Genomic DNA, 21298 nt, shown 5'->3' with positions numbered 1-21298 from the left:
AGGTTATTTTATCAATTTTATTAGTGAGAATGTTTTTAAAGGATATTTGTCTTCTCTGTCCAACTCTTTAATGCAAGAGTTAACCAGTACTCTGAATCATTCATACATTTCTTTGGTACACTATGCAACTCCCTGCCTGCTTCTGTATTTCCAACTTCCTATGACGACTTCATTTAAGAGGGAGGTTTCAAGACATTTATGCCTCTACTTTGACTAGCAACTAAGTAGGCATTTTTTTTCGTTTTATGTTCCCCTTTGTCAGTTTTCCCCTCTTACATAAAAAGAAAATTATATTCGTTATTAATTATAATATAACATGCATGTACTGGGTGTGAAATATGTTGGTAGTAATATTCATCAAATGCAAGAGTTGTGTAATAATCATCTAATAACAAATATGGTAGTGGTGTTAAATATTTGATAGTGAGAGTAGTAATAGTATTTCTTCTTTTTTTTTTTCAAGTAAGATGGGAAACTGCCATTAATTCAGCCGTAATTATCAATGCAGAGTAAAAAGTAAAGCATGTATTAGAACTATGAAGTAAATATAATGACAATACTACTACTACTACTACAAAATTCGAGATCAATGTAGTTTCAAGTCAACAGAAATACTCAACGCCTTTCCCTCTCTCAGGCAAAGAAAAACAAAACCTGCAGTATACAATTCATAAACTTTTATTTGAACACCCCTCCATCCCCATCCCCTACCCCTCCACCATCACCTGTCAGGGGGGAGGAGGAGGGGGAGGGAGGTGAGGGGGGAAGGACCCGACACAAGGACCAATCAGAAGACAGAATGATAAAGATACAATAGACAATACAAACCCATCACAAAATCATCATAAAGAAAAAAGAAAAAGAAAAATAGAAATAGTGAAGAGATGACAATAATAATAATGATGATAATGATAATAATAAAAAAAAAAAATAATAATATGATCTTGACCTAAGATGACCTCTGTTACGGAAGCTGAGGTCACATGGGAGAGTAAGGTCATTTAGATTTCGGGTTAGATTATGTGTGTGTGTGTGTGTGTGTGTGTGTGTGTGTGTGTGTGTGTGTGTGTGTGTGATTAAGTACAGTTATTTGTATTTATTTATTTGTGAGTATGATGCATTTGTTTTTCATTTTGTTGTTGTTTACTATAAAAATAAAGTACTGTATGGCTGCCTCTCTCTCTCTCTATCTCTCAGCTGCCTTGAAATCTCTAATGGAAAAAAAATAATAGCTTTGCAACGTGTGTGTGTGTGTGTGTGTGTGTGTGTGTGTGTGTGTGTGTGTGTCACTATCTACAGTACAACACACACACACACACACACACACACACACACACACACACACACACACAATTGGTCCCATGAAAACACTATTTCTACAAAAGGCGTATGTATGTATGAATATTCTTTTATATATGTATGTGCGTTTGTATGTTTGTATAGCTACTAGTCCACACATGATAGAGAAGACTATAATATCATCATCATCAATAATAATAATAATAATAATAATAATAATAATAATAATAATAATAATAATAATAATAATAATGATCCCCAAACATTTATGCACAATATTATTATTACAAAACACTACAATTACTAAACAAATCTATCAAAAAAAGGGAGAAAATAAACTCTAATACAATCCAATCCTATATACAGAGTTCGATTCCTTATCTCTACCTTTCTCTTGCCTTATTACTCATGAGAGAAGAAAACAATATGATAGACAGATGGACAGAGAGATAGAAGACTTGTGTGTGTCTAACAAGTGTGGAGGAGGAGGAGGAGGAGGAGGAGGAGGAGGAGGAGGAGGAGGAGGAGGAGGAGGAGGAGGAGGAGGAGGAGGAGGAGGAGGAGGAGGAGGAGGAGGAGGAGGAGGAGGAGGAGGAGGAGTGTTAAGTTTCCTATGAAATGATGGATGAAAACATTTTTTTCTTGTTCTTTCTCTTCCTCCTGTTCTTCTTCCTTTTTTCTTATCTTCTTGATCCTCATCTTGCATTACTGATTGTCTGATACACATCTTCCTCTTCCCCTTCCTCCTCCTCATTGTCTTTCATCAAACTTCAATATAAACACCTTCTTCTTCTTATTTCTCCTCCTCCTCTTCTTCCTCCATCAACCTTCATTGGAAACATCTATTTTTCCTCCTCTTCCTCTTCCTCCAAGTCTCACTCATCCCCACAAACAAAAACAGACAAAACAAACTCCCCCAAAATAAAATAAATAAATAAATAAACAAACAAAAAAAAGTAAATAAAATAAATTAGATTAACAAATTGGAAAAAAAAAAAAAATCTTTTCAAACATTAAATATAACATTTTTTTTTTATCTTTTTGTAAGTTTTATTGATACTATTATTATAATTTTATTTGCTAATCTCTCCTCTCTCTTAATCCAAGTTTTATCATTATTATTTCTACCCATGTCTAAATAATATCATGTTCTTATTCCTCCTTTCTTCATTTCTTCTCTATTTATCATCTTTTTATTGGCACATTTTTATTTTATCTTCCTCTTCTTCCTTTCTCCTGTATCTTCATTTTCTCTTCTCTCTCTCTTTCTCCTCCTATATATTTTGTTCTTCACTTGTTCCTTCTAATTCTATATTCTTCTTTCATATTTTTTCACATTCATCTCTTCTTTCTTCTACACATCCTTCTCTCATTCTCTTTGCTCCTCCTCCTCTTTCAGTAACTCTCTCTGCTATACATTTCTTACTTTCTTTAATTATACTTCTAGCACATTTATCTTCTCTTCTTCTCTATATTCTTCACTCTCTACAATTTTCTCACATTCTCTACTTCTTTCTCTAATATCTATCCCTATTTTAACATTTCTCTCTCTCTTAGAATTTTTATTATTTCTTCTTTCTCAAAAATTTATAATATTTCTTTCCTTTTATAAAATTTCCATTATTTCTCCTTCATTTTTCTCTTCCACTAAAATTTCTAATATTTCTCTTTAAAATGTTCATAATTTCTTTCCTTCTTTAAAATTTGTCTTTCTTCTTCATTCTTCTCATTCATCTTAAACTTTCACCACTCCTTTCCTTCTCTCAAACTTATATTTCCCTCTCTCTATAACTTCAACTCTCACTCTCTCTTCAGTCGTCTAAAAACTCACTATTTCTCCTTCATTCTCCCAAATCCCTCTCCTTAAACCTCAATAATTCCTTCTCCCTCACACACCCAACACTTAACTTAAACCCAAACACACCCAGAACACAAAGACAGCCCTGTACCTCTTCTCCTCCTCCTCCTTAACCCCTTTGAGAGCTGCCAAATACCCACAAATACCCCACAAACACCCAGGAAATTAACTCTTGCTCTTGAAAAACGGCATATTGCATCTCACAGACCCCCAGCGCCTGAAGGAGCCACGGGAGGAGAGTGTAAGGGCGCGGGTTCTTGGGGGAAGGGAAGGTGCCGGGGTACAGTAGTTGCTCACAAACCCAGATGAAGTGTAAATGTCGTCTAGAGAGGACTTGTCGGATACTGGAGAGCCATCTGCTGGAGGGGATGAAGGAGGAGTTAGTGAAGGTGGTTCTTTGGAGTGTTTTTGTGAGTTTATGTTTCTTTTTTTCATTATTATTGTGGGTTTTTTTGGTTATTATTGTTGTTGATCTGTGTCTTGTTATATCTTTAGTTTTCATTATTTTTCATTGTTAGTTTTTCTTTTTCACTCTCATACCTGTACACACCTCAATACACATCCTTTCCTACACAAACACCCAACACACACCTAAACCACCCTTAATTTCACATACACTCCCTCTCACACAGCCAGAAACACACCTAAACACACACACTTTCCTACAAGCATCCAAACACACACCTCTAAGTGGCGTCTCCTCATAGAGAGAAGCAAACCGACTTCGACGTGGGAGAAGGAAGTTGTGTCTGGCCGGCTGTGGTGTCAGTATCTCCATGTCCTCCTCCGCTGCAGCCCCCCAGAGCCTGTGGTCCTCTGCGTGCTGCCTCAGACACCCCACCCACACCCCCGCCTCCTCAGGGCTCTCCAGCGTCAGTGTGAGGTGCCCACGTGCGTAGCCACTGGGGTTGTTCACTCGGATCTGGGCGCCTTCCTGTGTCACCTCTGTGTTCTGTAGGATTAGGTTAGGTTAGGCTGAGTTTAGGTTAAGTTAGGTTAGATTAAGATACTATTGGTTAGCTTAGGTTTTGTGAGGGTTAAAGAAAATAATGAGGACCTTTGAGTTAAAAAGCAGACAGAAAAATGAGAGAAAAGAAGAGCAGAGGAAGACAGGAGATGCGAAGAGATAAGAAGAGTAAAGAGAAGAGAAGAGGAAGAAAGGAGAAGAAAGAGATGAGAAGAGTAGCAAGGAAGGAGAGAGAGGAGAGGAGAGGAGGAGAGGAGAGGAGAGGAGAGGAGAGAAGAGAGAGAGAGGAAAGGAGAGGAGAGGAGAGAGAGAAGAGAGAGAGAGAGACAAGAGAAAGAGAGAGAGAGAGAGAGGAGAGATGAGAGAGAGAGAGAGAGAGAGAGAGAGAGAGAGAGAGAAAAGAGAAGAGAAGAGAGAGAGAGAAGAAAAGAGAGAAATAGAGAGAACAATAACAAGAAAGAACACTGAAGTAAAGATGAAGAGAGAAAGAAAAAGAAAGGAGACAAGAAAAGGCAAACAAAGAAAAGAAAGGGAAAAAAAATGAAACAAACTAAGAGAATGAAAAATAGACAAGGAAAATGAAAAAAAAAATAATAATCCCTGAAATAAGAGAGAAAATACAGACAAGGAAAGAACAAAAGAAATTTAAACTATGACACACAAATCTTACCATGACACACAAATCCTAACCCAGCCTTACCATGACACAAATCCTAACCCAGCCTTACCATGACACAAATCCTAACCCAGCCTTACCCAGTCACACTAATCCTAACCCAGCCTTACCCACACAAATCCTAACCCAGCCTTACCATGACACAAATCCTAACCCAGCCTTACCCAGTCACACAAATCTTAATTCCTTCAATACCATGACATGTTTGCATATTCATTCTGGTGACTATTTGGTGATTTTACACAGCTTTAGAAACTCATGTGAGGGATTAAAATAGTGGAGACTGTAGCCATTAATCTTCTGACCTCCATAGACTCTTCCTAATGTCAATAAAATGGTCTAATAGTACACAAATCTCAAGATAAAAATGTGTCCCAGTACTGAAAGGATTAAAATAGTGAAGACTGTAGCCATTAATCTTCTGACCTCCATAGACCCTTCCTAATGTCAATAAAATGGTCTAATAGTACACAGATCTCAAGGTAAAAATGTGTCCCAGTATTGAAGAGGTTAACCCGTCTTATCCTGACACACAAATCTCAACCCAGCCTTACCCATGTCAGTGTTCAGAAACGGTTTGCTCTCTCACCATGACTATCTTCCAAGGCCAGACATAATTAGCCAGGTTTTCAAGAGTGTTTATTCAGTTAAGAATGCAGGAATTTTGTCACTCTGCTTCTAGAACCATAAAAACACCTTAAAAACCTGAGTAAATTTAAATAAAGCCTTTTGAAATAGTGGAGGTGAAGCTTTAAAGTATCTGAGAATAAGAGCCCGTCACACAAATCTTAACCCAGCCTTACTCTGTCAACTGTGAGGGAGCGAGGGTGGTGGAGGGACAGCTGCGCCTCCTCCTTGTTGGGCCACACCTCCAGCTGCCAGCCCAGCACTCTGCACCACCACTGCTGCTGTTGGGGCTCCTCCTGATGGGGAAACATGAGTCAATGGGCAGGAATGTGAGAAATGGGGAGAGGAAAGCTGTTGTTTGGTGTGTGTTGTGGTGGTGGTGGTATCTGCATCTAATTTTTCTTCAGTTGTAGTAGTAGTAGTAGTAGTAGTAGAAGACAGGATGTTGACAGGTATTCTGACCATGATATCTCTGTGTGTGTGTGTGTGTGTGTGTAATATCCTGCCTCTCCTACACACACATACACATACACACACACACACACACACACACACACACACATCCTCTCTCATTCATCTCGTTCTAAGTAACATGCGTAACAGACAAACTTTTAACTCATCTCTCTCTCTCTTTATCATTATCCTGCCAGCCCCTCCCTGGCCTCTCCTGGTGTCTGGGTGATGAGGCAGGATGTGAGAGAGAGAGAGAGAGAGAGAGAGAGAGAGAGAGAGAGAGAGAGAGAGAGAGAGAGAGAGAGAGAGAGAGAGAGAGAGAGAGAGAGAGAGAGAGAGAGAGAGAGAGAGAGAGAGAGAGAGAGAGAGAGAGAGAGAGAGAGAGATCCACACACACTTGGGATGGACGGACAGATGGACACACACACACACACAGACACACACCTGCACCACAGCAAGGCCACAGATGCGCTCTTGGGTGGCACAGTCAGGCTGGGCGGCGAGGCGACAGCAGAAGTGGCCAAACAGAGGCAGCTGACTTGCATGGTTCTCTGTGAGGGGAAGGAAGGGAAGGGAAGGGAAAGTTAGTGGTGGTGGTGGTGGTGGTATAATTTTACTTGCTTTACAAATATCTCTCTTATATTTATTTAGAGAAAAGAAGAGGAGGAGGAGAAGAAGAAGAAGAAGAAGAAGAAGAAGAAGAAGAAAGAAGAACAAAGAAGATGAAGAAAAAGAAGATGAAGAATAAGAACAAGAACAAGATGATGATGATGAAGAAGAAAAAGAAGAAAGACGAGTAAAGAAGAAGAAGAAAGAAAAAAGAATAACAACAAAAACAGAAAAAAAAAAAAAAAAAAAAAAAAAAAAAAAAAAACACAAACCAAAACAAACATGACATACCCAAATTCTCCATATTGAGGTCAAAGGTCGCGGTGTTGTTGGATACATGTTCCAGGGTCAGGGTAGAGGTTGCTACGAGATCAAACTTGGGGCCCCTGCACGGAGGAGACAGGTAATTAGACAAGTAGAGGGCAAGGCATGGAGGAGAGTGGTATTAGACAGACAGAGGCAGGGCAGGGCATGGAGGAGAGTGGTATTAGACAGGCAGAAGGCAGGGCATGGAGGAGAGTGGTATTAGACAGGCAGAAGGCAGGGCATGGAGGAGAGTGGTATTAGACAGGCAGATGGCAGAGCATGGAGGAGAGTGGTATTAGACAGGCAGATGGCAGGGCATGGAGGAGAGTGGTATTAGACAGGCAGATGGCAGGGCATGGAGGAAAGTGGTATTAAACAGGCAGAAGGCAGGGCATGGAGGAGACAGGTTTTAGACAAGTAGAGGGCAGGTCATGTTATTAAGTACATTTTAATAATACCAACATCAATATCAACACCTTTATCTATACCAGGTGTGGACAAACTATGGCACAAATGAATTCCTGTGGTCTGACAAATGTTAGTAAATTTGAAACACCAAATAGCATTGAGAGCATTGCATTTTCTTCCCGCAAGTGTGTACGTGTGAGTGGCTTTTTCTTTAGAAGCCTTTTGTTTTGTATTTTAAATATTAACAATTTTGGGTTAATATGTGTGGCCCATTAAGATTGTGATTTTTCTTAATGTGGCTCTAGTACTGAAATGTTTGCCCACCCCTGATCTATACTAACAAATAACAACAACAGCAATAACATTCACAACACTAACACTTACTACACCTAACCTAACCTAACCTAGTATATTTTATTGTTCTTACTTATTTATTTATCTATTTATTGATTTGTTAGTACATGTATCACTTGTCATCCATCTTCCACTCTTCTTTCTTTTCCTTGATTCTTTTCATTTGCCAGGAAAGAATTAAGTGTAAGGATTCATATTTGTACATGTATATTTCTATTTATAAATTTTTCATTTATTTTAGCATTAGTAGTCTTTATCTATCTAGTTTCCCTTCTTTTCCTCCTTTATTATCTAGCTTTATTAAAAAAAAACTAAGCAAACAAATAAATAAACCAAGAAAAACACAACAGTTCTCCTTATAGACATTTCTCCATTAGCCAGTATGTCAAAAATATAATTAAATAAATGAAAAACACAAGAACACCCCTTACTTACATTTCTCCATTAACCAGTTCGTAAAAAATCTAACTAAATCAATAAAAGAGACAAGAACACCCCACAAACATTTCTCCATTAACCAGTTCATCAAAAATCTAACTAAATCAATGAAAGAGACAAGAACCCCTTATATACATTCCTCCATTAACCAAATTATCAAAAAACTATCTAAATCAACAAAAACCACAATAGTTTCCCCCTACATACATTTCTCCATTAGCCAGTTCGTCGCGGAGAGTGGCGGCCAGCTTCCTTCCAACGGTGCGGGAGATGGACGAGTGTAGGGAGCGCTTCAGTTTACGTGGTGTGCTGGCCATGGTGAGGTCATTCTGCAGGACGTGGCTATACACCTCCATCTTGCACTCAAAGCTGGCTGGGATGTTGTTGCTGTGGAGAGGAAGATGATGGGTAGGTTGAAAGATGAAAGGGGAGGCACAATATTAGCAGGACGTGGCTTTACTCATCTATCTTACACTCAAAGGTGGCTGGGATGTAGTTACTGTGAAGAAGATGCATTATTGTGGAGAGGAAGATGGTGGGTAGCTAGAAAGATGAAGGAGAAGGCACAATATTAGCAAAGATGTGTCTTTAATCATCTAGCTTGCACTCAAAACTAGCTGTAGAGAGGAAGATAACAGGTACAAGACTATGGTCATTAATCTTCTGACCACCACAGACCCTTCCTAATGTAAATAAAATGGTCTAATCATGTACACATCTCACAGTAAGAAAAATGTGTCCCAGTACTGAAGGGGTTATGAGTATTTCTATAGTTCTGGTGATAGGATGGCAAGATTTCTAGTTTATTGAAAGGAGAAACTGTCTTGAAAACTTAGCTACTTGTCTCTGTGGCCTTGGAAAACTATTGCAGTGATATAATAAAGTGTTTTTAATGGTGTTTTTATGGTTCTGGTGATAGATTGGCAACAATTCTAATTTACTGAAAGGCAAAACTGTCTTGAAAACCTGACTAGTTGTCTCTGTGGCCTTGGAAAACTGTCATAGTGAGAGAAGGCATTACTGAATATGGGCATTACTAAGACACACAAACAAACTCACAACACAATAATGTCATCGAAGCAAATGTCCGTCATGGAGCGATCGATCGGGTTCACCATCACTGTGTCATAAATCTCAGTGCCAATCTTCAGCAGGACAAACACTGCGAACCTGTGCAGAGGAGAGGAGAAAGAGGTTATCAGCAGGAGGAGGAGAAAGGTCATTAGCAGAAGTACAAAGAGAGGTTAAAGAGATAAGGAAGAGAAAGAGATTATAGAGAGGAGGAGGAATACAAAGGAAAGCCAAACAGCAACAGACCTCTTGGTCCTTTTGAGGCTGTTTGGTAACTAGTTCTAACTAGCTACAGATAAGAGAGACAGGACAGTACAGGAGAAGGCTCAGAGGAGGAGGAGGAGGAGGAGGAGGAGGAGGAGGAGGAGGAGGAGGAGGAGGAGGAGGAGGAGGAGGAGGAGGAGGAGAAAAAAAAAAAAAAAGAGAAAGAGAAGTGGAACAGGAAGTGGAGGAAGAGGAGGAGAGGTCATAAGGAGGAGGAGGAGGAGGAGAGGTCAGTCAGAGAGAAGAAGGATGCATTAAGATGATAACAAAGAGAAAGAAAACGAGAAAGAGAAAGAAGATGAAGAAGAAGAGGAGAGAAAAAAAAATGAAGACAAAGTAAAAGAAAAGAAAAAAACAAAACAAAAATATATACATACACACACACACTGGAAGAAGAAGAAGAAGACAATTTTAATCATTATATAAAGAGAAACACTAGACTGAAGCAAAGGAGGGAAGACAAATACCTTCTGTAGTCACCACGGTTCTTGAAATGATCGCTGTCCTTCCAGATGAGAGGCATGCGCAGGTCAGACAGGCACACACGGGCCAGGGAAGGCTGTGACCTGCAATGGAGAGGTCAGAAAAGGTCAGATAGAGAGTGTAAAAAATAAATCTTTGTGTATTTCTTTTATTTATTTATCTATTGTGTTGCTTTTCAATGACCTAATGTGGAGAGAGACAGACAGGTAGAGAGGTTTAAGGAAGGCTGTGACCTGTAATGAGTAATGAGAAGGCTGTGACCTGCAATGGAGAGGTCACACAAGGTCAGAAAAGGTTAGGTAGAGAAGAAAATGTGTAGAAAAAAAATATATATGTTTGTGTATTTCTTTAACCTATTTTTTTGTTGATTTAAGCGTTTTTTTTAATTATTATTTTTAATGACCTGATATGGAGAGAGACACAGGTTAAGGAAGGCTGTGACCTGTAATGAGTAATGGAAAGTCTGTATGTCTGTCTGTTTTGTGTTTCTATTTAAATGTGGCTCTAACCATCTGTCTCTCTGTCTGTCTGTCAGAAACAACCAGATAAACAGACAGACACAGATCCACAGCCACTATCCAACAAACAAGAATGCAAACACAAAACAGAGACAGACAAATAGAGAGGCACACACAGAAACAAACAAAACAGAAACAAAATAAGACAAACAGATAAACACAGGCAAAAAAGACACAAAACAAACAAAAATAGACAAAACAGACGCAAAGACGAATCAAGATAAACATACATACATACATACATACACAAAAAAGACAGACATGGAAAAGCAACACAAATGAAAAAAAAAAAAATGAAAAAGAAAGAAAACATGAATAGGAAACAAAAAAAAATAAGCATGACTCAAATAAACAGAAAAACAAGAAAGGAAAGGAAAAAGAAAAAAAAAATAACCAACGCAAATTAAACAAAAAAGAAAAGAAAAGAAGGAAAAAAAAATAAATAATAAATACCCTAACCCACCATACCCCCAAAAAATAATAAATAGATAAATAAAATAAATAAAATAAAAAACAGCGAAGGACACCCACCCCTGCGGAACCACTTGCGGAGATGCCCGTCGCCGCTGCAGTTCCGCCATGTACGCTGTCATACGCTCGTTGGAGGTGAGGAGGTTCTTGGCGGCCTCGAGAGTGTGTGGCAGGTTGGTGGTGCGCCCGCTGCCTCCCGCCCCGCCACACGCTGCGAGGAGCTTGGTGGTGCCCTCTCTCATCTTGATTTCCAGCGCTATTCTCTGCTCCAAGTCATACTCCTGAAGGAAAGACAGAGAGAGAGAGAGAGAGGGTGTTTAGTTATTGTTATGCATTTTTATTTACTTTTGGTTGTTACGAGAGAGAGAGAGAGAGAGAGAGAGAGAGAGAGAGAGAGAGAGAGAGAGAGAGAGAGAGAGAGAGAGAGAGAGAGAGAGAGAGAGAGAGAGTATAGCCTACTGGTCTAATCACACTCCAGTACAAAGGAAAGCCTGGATGTATTAGTAATTTAATATACACAAAAGGAAAGAGATTATTAATTAACACTTCCCAATCGTCTCTTTCTCTGCTCATATCCCTGTAGAGGAGAGAGATTTGGGATTAATACTGTCTAATCTTGTCTAAATAGGAAGGTTTGTCTCCCCCTTCCGTCTCTTCAACTAAACCTTACTGTCTAATAATGTATAGGAAGGTTCATGTCTCACCCCTTCCGTCTCTTCCACTAAACCTTACTGTCTAATAATGTATAGGAAGGTTCATGTCTCACCTTCCGTCTCTTTCACTTCACCTTATACCATCTTTACACTCCCGTCTCCCTCCCGGCCTTCCTCTTCCTTCCCTCAACCAACACATACGTACGCCTGTATTTAGAAACGCCTTGCTCTCTATCTACGGCAATTTTCAAGGCCACAGAGACAACCAGCATGATTTTCAAGACAGTTTCTCCTTTTAATAAACTAGAAATGTTACCAATCTATCACCAGAACCATAAAAACACCATTAATAACGCTTCCTTCTAACTACGACAATTTTCCAAGGCCACAGACAATCAGCAGGATTTTCAAGACAGTTTCTCTTTTTAATAAACTAGAAATCTTGCCAATCTATCACCAGAACCTTAAAAATACTCTGAAAAATAAGTACCTTAAACAGGAGCCCTTGGAAAGCAGTGAGGGTGAGAGAGCAAAGCGTTACAGAATACGGCCCTCAGTAAGTTTCTCTCGTGATATTTACTAACTCGTCTCTTCATGCTCTCATTACGGCGATGTTACCTTAGTTCACCATACACGCGAAGGAAATGGAGTAATGACTTTGTGCTTTCTTTTTACTGTTACCAAAGATGAATGTTGACTTTTTCTGTTTAATTTACTAACTCGTCTCTTTGCGCTCTCATTATGCAGTTCTCCCTTAGTTCACCACACGCGCGAAGGAAATGCGCCTAATGAGTTTGTGCTTTCTTTAACCCCTTCAGTTCAGGGACGCATTTTTACCATGACTTTTGGGTGTGATTAAGCAATTTTATTTACATCAAGAGGGATCTATGAAGGTTAGAAAAGTAATTGCCACAGTCTTCACTATTTTAATCCCCTCATAAGTTTCTGAAGCTATATAAAATCGCTAAATAAGCAGAATATAGACAAAACCACGTCATGGTACTGAAGAGGTCAACTGTTACAAAGGTAAATGTTGACTTTTACTATCTATTCAATTTACTAACTCGTCTCTCCATGCTCTCATTACAACAATTTTACCTTAGTTCACCATACACGCGAAGGAAATGTGAGTGTAATGAGTTTGTGCTGTCTTTAACTGTTACAAAGGTGAATGCTGACTTTTCCTATATATATTTAATTCACTAACTCGTCTCTTTATGCTCTCATTATGCAGTTCAACCTTAGTTCACCACACACATACGACGGAAATAGGAGTAGTGAGTTTGTGCTATGTTTAACTGTTATAAGGTGAATGTTGACTTTTACTATCTATTCAATTTACTAACTCGTCTCTTCATGCTCTCATTACAACAATTTTACCTTAGTTCACCATACACGCGAAGGAAATGCGAGTAATGAGTTTGTGGTTTTTTCACTGTTACCAAAGAGAATATTGACCTTTTCTGTTTAATTTACCAACTCGTCTCATCATGCTCTCCTTCCGGCAATTTGACCTTAGTTTACCATATACGCGAAGAAAATGGGAGTAATGAGTTTGTGCTTTCCTTTACTGACCTACAAAGGAGAATGTTGCTTTGTTCTATCAATTTACTAACTCATCTCTTCATGCTCTCATTATATCAATATTACTTTCGTTCAACACACACACACGACGGAAATGAGAGTGGTTTGTATCTTATTTTATCCGTTAGAATCGAATTTTAACATTTTCTTAATCAATTTATATACAAACTCGTCTTATTCATTCTCATTACAGCCTATCTTTGTTCTGGTTCATCATACACACACGAAGAAAATGAGAGTAATGAGTTTGTTTTATATTAAAGCAGAATTTTAACATTTTTTAATCAATTTATTTAGAAACTCGTCTTATTCATTCTCAGTAAAGCTCATCTTTTCTAGTTCACCACACACACAGGAAAATGAGAGTAATGAGTGTGCTTTATTCATATTAGAGCGGAATTTTAATCATCAATTCATTTACAAACTCGTCTTATCCATTCTCATTATAGCTTATCCTTGTTCCAGTTCACCATACACGCGAAGAAAATGGGAATAATGATGGCGTAACTTATTTATCTATCAGAGCCGAATTTTATATTTTTTTAATCAATTCATTTACAAACTCGTTTTTTCATTTTCATTTTGGTTTATATTTTTCTAATTCACCACACACATGAAGGAAATCGTAATAGTGAGTTTCTTCGCCATTCTTTACTGTTACAAAGGTGAATGTTGATTTTATTTATTTAATTTACTAACTCGTTTCTTCATCAACTTATTAACTCCTTCAGTACTGGGACACATTTTTACCTTTAGATTTGTGCACGATTAGACTGTTTTATTGACATTAAGAAGGGTCTATGGAGGTCAGAAGATTAATGGCCACAGTCTTCACTATTTTAATCCCCAACATAAATTTCTGAAGCTGTATAAAATCACCAAATAGTCACCAGAATGAATACGAAAAACGCGTCATGATACTAAAGGAGTTAAGCCAGAAATACCTTAGTTCACCATACACACAAAGAAAACGGAGTAGTGAGTGAGTACCTTTTTCTATTGCCAAAAAAACACGAATTCTTTTATTTTACCTTATTATTCCACTTACTAACTCGTTTCTTCATTAAGCCCAAAATTACCTTAGTTATACACTCCCCGGTAATGAGTGAGTACTTTTCTAATCCCAAAAACAAGAATTCTACTTTTCTTTCAACTTATTCTATTTACTAACTCTTCTCATTACCTCCTCATGCCTCAATTACCTTAGTTCACCATACACTCCCAGAAAATGTAGGGGTAATGAGTGTGTACTTTGCTAATGCCAAAAAAACAAGAATTCTACTTTCCTTTCAACGTATTATTCTATTTACTAACTCTTCTCATTACCTCCTTAAGCCTCAATTACCTTAGTTCACCATACACTCCCAGAAAATGTAGGGGTAATGAGTGTACTTTGCTAATGCCAAAAACAAGAATTCTACTTTTCTTTCAACTTATTCTATTTACAAACTCGTTTCTTCTTTACCTCCTTAAGCATAAATTACCTTAGTTCACGACACACAGGGATATGTAGAAGTAATAAGTAAATACCTTATCTAAAGCCAAAAACACGAATTCTATTTTTATTTCAATTTGTTATCATTATTCCATTTACTAACACGTTTCCTCATTACCTCCTTAAGCCAAAATGACCTTAGTTTACCATACGTATAGAAAATTGAGTAGTGTGTGTGTACCTTTTTCTAATGCCAAAAAAACACGAATTAATTTATTTCAACTTATTATTGCACTTGCTAACTCGTCTCTACATTACTCCCTTAAGCCATAAATTACCTTAGTTTACCATACACATGAAGAAAATATATGGGTAATGAGTGTGTACTTTATCTACTGCCAAATACACAAATTCTAGTTTTTCTCTTAACTAATTACTCTATTTACTAACTCGTCTCCTTAAGCCCAAATTACCTTAGTTTACCATACACAAGAAGAAAATGTAAAAGTAATGAGTGTGTACCTTTTCGATTGCCAAAAAACAAAACAAATTGTAATAAATAAATAAAAACTTCAACTCTCCCAAAATAAACGAGTTCACCACAAATGACATAGAAAATGGGAGAAAAATGCGCTCAAAACTACCTCATCACTTCCTCTATTACCGTACCCAAGGCCTCTCTCTCTCTCTCTCTCTCTCTCTCTCTCTCCTTATTTTTCCTTCTTTCTCTCCCTTCTCTTCTCTCCCGCCACCCTCCCCTCCCTCGTCTCTCTCTCTCTCTCTCTCTCTCTCTCGTCATCTTTCTTTCCTTCCTTCTTTCTCTCTGTTCTCTTCGCTTCTCTCTTCTCTCTCTCTCTCTCTCTCTCTCTCTCTCTCTCTCTCTCTCGTTATCTATCTTTCTTTCTTTCCTTCCTTCTTTCTCTGTTCTCTTCGCTTCCCCCCGTCTCTCTCTCTGATTCACCTCACACCCAGCCTTCCTTCACTGAATGCTGTCCTAGCCCCGTCCTTCACTGTCCAGATTTCACTGCCCTAAACAGTCTCCTCCCTCTGCACAGCCTGAATATTACTGACACCACCTCAAGGTAAATGCCCCAACTGTAGCTGTAAATGTTCCCCTTAAATGTCATTGGCTGGTTCTTTTTTTTTTTTTTTTATCTTGTACTAGCTCTCTCTCTCTCTCTCTCTCTCTCTCTCTCTCAGGTCTTATTATCAAAATTTTGCATATTTAATGACTGTTTTGCGGTTTCTCTTGAATATTAAGACTTCTGTTGGCTCATTCCTTTGTCTATCTATTTCATTTACATTCTTTTTCATTCTTATTAGTTTATTTGATCTATTCGGTTTTTTTTTTTTAAGATTTATCCTCGAAATTTTGCATATTGATCACATCGTCAACTTTCGCATATTTGATGTTTTTTTGTAATGTATCTTTGGGTTGGTACCTCCGCGGGTCTTTTCATTTTCATTTCTTTCTTTCGTTTTCTTTATTGCCTTAGTAAAGTGACGCTCTTATATCAAAACACTAAGAATATCAATTCATAAAATAATGCAATCCCAAAAGGTTCCAGTAATGTTTGACTGTTCCCCGTACATACATTATTGTTCTTAAATCTGGAATCTACACTAAAATCAACTCTACACCTTTGTGCAAACTAATTGAAACAAACTGTTGAAAAAAATCCTCAAAATTAGACTACCCTTTCGAATTATACTTTTAGGTTGAGCTCAGTAAATGGTCTGACCTCCTCGAACCATCCTGATGTGACTGTACATAGAATCATCCAATTTTGAGCAGTCCTGGATGCTCTTAGTGTCTTTGTAGCAAGCATAAATCAGGTTTTGAATCAGTTTCTGCTTGATTTTGCAGTAAATTTTACGATGTCGCTGTTTACAAATAGACTACAAATCTTCAATCGAGTTTACATCAGGAGAGTTTCCAGGCCAGTCCAACATGTTTACTGGATTATCACTTAAAATATATTCAAATTGTTTCTGTGTGACATGGCGGCAAGACACTCACAGCTAGTAGTGCCATATCCCTGTATGCCTTGCCTGTGTGTTCATGCAAAGTCGGGACACCTGCACGCTTTCTGGGTGTAACATTCATAACGTACAAAGAGCGGAAGAGAACAGTGATGCCGTGACGTGAGTGACTGGCAGTAACAACACATGGCGCAATCTCTAGTGACGTCACATAACATGGGTATTTCTTATGTTGATTATTGTGTCAAAATGTGATGAAAATTAGACAGCAGAATAAATAAAGACAAAACATCAGTTCTTTGACTATGAAATGTAACAATATTCATGTAAAATATATATTCTTGCTTGTTTCAATTAATTGCACAAAGGTGAACATTTCTACTAAGCAATATCTCTAACAACGAAAAGGTTCCACTAATGTCTATCTGTTCCACTCGGTGCTAATGCTCCTCCTAAATCTATAACCAAGGCTGCTATTCTAAAACACTTCCACGCCACGCCACACTTCCACTATTTCCAGAGGCTCTAGTACCATCAACTAGAGTCTAGTTGATGGTACACAGGTTTTGAGGGGTGTTTTAAGGCTGTAGTGAGAGATTAGCGTGATTTTTGAGTTGTAAAAAGGAGATACCCTCTTCAGAACCCAACCCATCATGCCTGTGGCCTTAGAAAATGGTCGTAGTGTGAGTAAACAGATTCTGAATACGACTCTCATCTTAAAATCAACTCAACATTCTCGTAAGGAAAAGTTCCAGTAATATTAATCTGTTATGGCAGTGTTAACATTCATCTTAAATCTATAAATAAACTTAAAATGAACTAAAATGTTTTGTATTAAGCATATTTCTAAAGGAAAATCTTACACACTAAAAAGGTTCCAGTAATATCAATCTGTTCATGGTAACGAGACTTTTGCTTCTAAGAACTGTATTGAAGCGTCACAAAACTACCATATATTCAACGCACAAAAATCTTAAACACTAAAAAAGGTTCCAGTAATATTAATTTGTTCCTGGCAACGATAAATTTCCTTCTAAAAACTGCATCAAAGCTTCACCAAACCCTACATCAGTCTGTTCCTGGTAACGATATTGAAAAAGGTTCCAGTTTAATTTGTTCCTGGTAACGATACTTTCCTTCTATTGCTGCATCAAAGCTTCACCAAAGTCTATCTATCTCTATTTGTTCCTGGTAACGATATTGCTTCTAAAAACTATGTCTAAGGTCAGTATTCAGAAACGTTTTGCTGTCTCACCACGACTATTTTCCAAGGCCACAGAGACTATCAACGGGATTTCCAAGACAGTTTTTTCCTGTTAAGAAATTTCGAAATCTTGTCAGGCTGCCTCTACAACCGCACAAACACCCTCAACTCCTTCACTACTATGACACGAGTGATTTCATACAGCTTCAGAAACTTAGAGGTGGGGATTAAAATAGTGAAGACTAGCTATTAATCATCCAACCTCTATAGACCCTTCCTAATGCAAATAAAATCGACAAATCATACGAAAATCTCATGGTAAAAATGCGCCCCAGTATTGAAGAGGGTAAAAAAAACTCTTGTAGATTCAAATAAACCAAAAACTCGTGGTAAAAATGCGCCCCAGTATTGAAGGGGATACAAAAAACTCGTGTAGATTCAAATATTCGTGGTAAAAACTCGTGTACAAAAACTCGTGTAGATTCAAATAAACCAAAAACTCATGGTAAAAATGCGCCCCAGTATTGAAGAGGGTAAAAAAAACTCGTATAGATTATAGATGCAAATAAACCACCTTGAAATAGTGGCGGTGAAGCAGAGAAGTGTTTGAGAATGCTACCCTGAGCTACACCAAACTCTAACCGTCACGTTTCTGAAGAGGAGGGTATTCTTACAACCACTCAAAGGCTTCTCCAAATGTTAGAACGTTCTTGGTAGCTTATTACTATTCATGTCCTATTCAACGCATGGTTATCAAGTGCTGGGCTTCTAAAAACACTTGTGCGGTTCCAATACTTTTTTTTTCCTGGTATAGATAGATGGAGGAAAAATAGTGAGGAAAGATATATAAACGAGCGAGAAAACACGAAGAAAGTAAGGAAAAGATATGAGGAGAGGAAATGAGGTGAAAAAATGGGAAAAAATGGAAAACTGAAGAGAGAGAGAGAGAGAGAGAGAGAGAGAGAGAGAGAGAGAGAGAGAGAGAGAGAGAGAGAGAGAGAGAGCACTTCGTTTATGCACCCAAGCTCCAACCACCACCACCACCACCACCACCACTACTACTACTACTACTACTACTACTACCACCATCACCACCACCTCGTCCTCCCCCTTTATTAACACTGCAAAGGTTACACAAACAGCGAAAAATAAAGCTTACCAACTGTCCAAACACGTCCCTAAAAATAAAGATAAAAAATAGACGAAAAAAATAACGAAATAATAAACGAGAGAGAGAGAGAGAGAGAGAGAGAGAGAGAGAGAGAGAGAGAGAGAGAGAGAGAGAGAGAGAGAGAGAGAGAGAGAGCTACATCCTTCACACCTGTGCTAATAATTAGATAACATTTACTGAAAGATTTGTGTGTGTGTGTGTGTGTGTGTGTGTGTGTGTGTGTGTGTGTGTGTGTGTGTGCAGTGAAATCTAAATCGTGTATGTTTCTCTTGTGTACGTGCATGTATACTGTCGCACACACACACACACACACACACTCACACTCAAGGCTCCACCACCACCACTAATACTAACATTTATACACCTACCACCACCATCACCACTACTGCTGCAGCTGCAGCAGCAGCTGCTGCTGCCACTACTACTACTATTGCTACTACCAATACTACTACTACTAATACTAATATTACCACCAATACTACTACTACTACTACTACTACTACTACTACTACTACTACTACCACCACTACTATTACTACCTACTACTACTACTACTACTACCACTACTACTACTGCTACTACTACTACTACAATTACTACTACCACCATCACCACCACCACCACCACCACCACCACTACTACTACTACTACTACCACCACCACCACCACCACCACCACCACTACTACTACTACTACTACTACTACTACTACCACCACCACCACCACCACCACCACCACCACTACTACTACTACTACTAGCTACTAGTACCACCACCACTGTCACCACCACCACCACCACTACTACTATTACTACCACCACCACAACTACTACTACTATCAAACGTAATTTACACATTACACCATGCGAGAGAGAGAGAGAGAGAGAGAGAGAGAGAGAGAGAGAGAGAGAGAGAGAGAGAGAGAGAGAGAGAGAGAACGTGTTGGAAGAAATTACAAAATACAGAAATACGTAAAGGAAAGTCTGGGTCTCTCTCTCTCTCTCTCTCTCTCTCAAAGCCACTCATGACTACCCAACCGCCAAAAGGATTAACAAAGAGCTGAATTTAGTAGTAGTAGTAGTAGTAGTAGTAGTAGTAGTAGTAGTAAAATTATTGGTAGTCGTGGTTGTAGTAATCTAATAATAATAATAATAATAATAATAGTGGTGGCAGTAGTAGCAGTAGTAGTAAAGAAGAAGAAGAAGAAGAAGAAGAAGAAGAAGAAGAAGAAGAAGAAGAAGAGGGAAGGAGGGAGGGAGGGAAAAAGAAAGAAAGAAAGAAAGAAAGAAAGAAAGAAAGAAGAGGAGGAGGGAGTAGTAGTAGTAGTAGTAGTAGTAGTAGTAGTAGTAGTAGTAGTAGTAGCAGGAGGAAAAAAAATAAATAAATAAAAATAAAAATAAAATCAAGAATGACCACCACCACCACACCATCCACCTACCCCTCCCCCTCCCCCTTCCCCTCACCTTGAAGTTATGGGCGAGCTGTCTGATGTAGTAGAGGTCAAGATCTTGCAGTATTTCAATTTTCCCATTTGGCGAGGGGGTATCAGGGCACCCCCCCTCCCCCAATCCTCCCCCGCCAAGCCCCATCACACAGGACATGATGGGAGGTGCTCAGTAGCTCGCAAAACTCACTAACTCAACGCACGCAATGTCTACTGGTCTGTTTCTGGGTTTCTTATTGTTTTTGTGAGTTTAGTTTAGTTTGCCATTCGAAATCTGTGTTAATTTCCCGTTTTCTATTAAATTACGTTAGTCTTTTTTTTTCTTATGCTGTTCAAAATGTTAATCTTCCGTTTTCTTTCACTTAGGTTAGATTTTTTCAGTTATTATTTATATTCTCGTTTTTTTGTATAAATTTTCTGGTTTATATTGGTTTAGTTTAGTTTGTCATTCGAAATTCGTGTTAATTCCCCGTTTTCTTTTACTTAGGTTACGTTTGTTTATATTAACGTTTCTGTATCAGTCTGTTCGTTTCTGGGGTTTTAATGGTTTTTGTGGGTTTAGTTTAGTTTATCATTCAGAAATACGTGTTAGTTTCCCGTTTTCTGTTACTTAGGTTAGGTTTCTTCCCTTCTACTCTTAAAATTGTAGTTTTTGTATGTGTTTTATTTCACTTCATTCATTCATAGACAATTTAAATTTTCTCCTCGTCTTTTTTTTCTGTTCTGTTCTATTTTTGTTATAATTTTCGTTCCTGTATCAATTATTTCTTTTTAGTTCATTTCATTCATAGACTTCTTAATTTCTTTACCTTGTTTTCTTTTTTGTTCTAATTTATTCGCACACTTTTCAAATTCCTATCTTCGTATTTTTATCAGTGTTCTTATCTCATTTTCAAACTTGTCTATTTATCTTTCCTCTGTGTCTTCCTATGTGTGTTTGTGTTTAGTTTAAATTCATTCACTCATCTCCGTATTATTCGTCTATGTCTGTGTTGCTTCCTTGCGTTGCTTCCTTCACAAACT

The 21298-nt window shown here is 38.2% G+C and overlaps 1 protein-coding gene and 1 long non-coding RNA gene across 4 annotated transcripts in view; one reads left to right on the top strand and one right to left on the bottom strand.

The window, feature by feature from the left end:
- Positions 1–257: 257 nt before the first annotated feature.
- The window catches only part of LOC123498175, a 22837-nt gene continuing 1796 nt past the window's right edge, over positions 258–21298 (top strand). Inside the window, exon 1 of the long non-coding RNA XR_006672655.1 lies at positions 258–1072. This is a non-coding gene — a long non-coding RNA (uncharacterized LOC123498175). The remainder of the gene's footprint in view (positions 1073–21298) is intronic.
- LOC123520825 (rhotekin-like) overlaps positions 2404–21298 on the bottom strand; it is a 42730-nt gene continuing 23835 nt past the window's right edge. Inside the window, exons 2-11 of one of the 3 annotated variants that reach the window (XM_045283456.1) lie at positions 20295–21298; positions 10863–11083; positions 9798–9896; positions 9055–9165; positions 8203–8382; positions 6781–6875; positions 6325–6431; positions 5604–5723; positions 3842–4109; positions 2404–3516 (exon numbers count right to left, since the gene is read on the bottom strand). The exon at positions 20295–21298 is cut by the window's right edge and continues 444 nt beyond it. In XM_045283456.1, the coding sequence (XP_045139391.1) occupies positions 3323–3516; positions 3842–4109; positions 5604–5723; positions 6325–6431; positions 6781–6875; positions 8203–8382; positions 9055–9165; positions 9798–9896; positions 10863–11083; positions 20295–20432 (1533 nt within the window). In that variant the 5' untranslated portion in view covers positions 20433–21298 and the 3' untranslated portion in view covers positions 2404–3322. The remainder of the gene's footprint in view (positions 3517–3841; positions 4110–5603; positions 5724–6324; positions 6432–6780; positions 6876–8202; positions 8383–9054; positions 9166–9797; positions 9897–10862; positions 11084–20294) is intronic. The other 2 variants (XM_045283466.1, XM_045283472.1) reach the window with 2 other exon arrangements.

This window comes from Portunus trituberculatus, chromosome 7 (assembly GCF_017591435.1).
Source record: "Portunus trituberculatus isolate SZX2019 chromosome 7, ASM1759143v1, whole genome shotgun sequence".
Classification (NCBI taxonomy): domain Eukaryota; kingdom Metazoa; phylum Arthropoda; class Malacostraca; order Decapoda; family Portunidae; genus Portunus; species Portunus trituberculatus.
The sequence above is the reverse complement of the archived record's forward strand: the minus strand, read 5'-3'. Positions and strand labels throughout refer to the sequence as shown.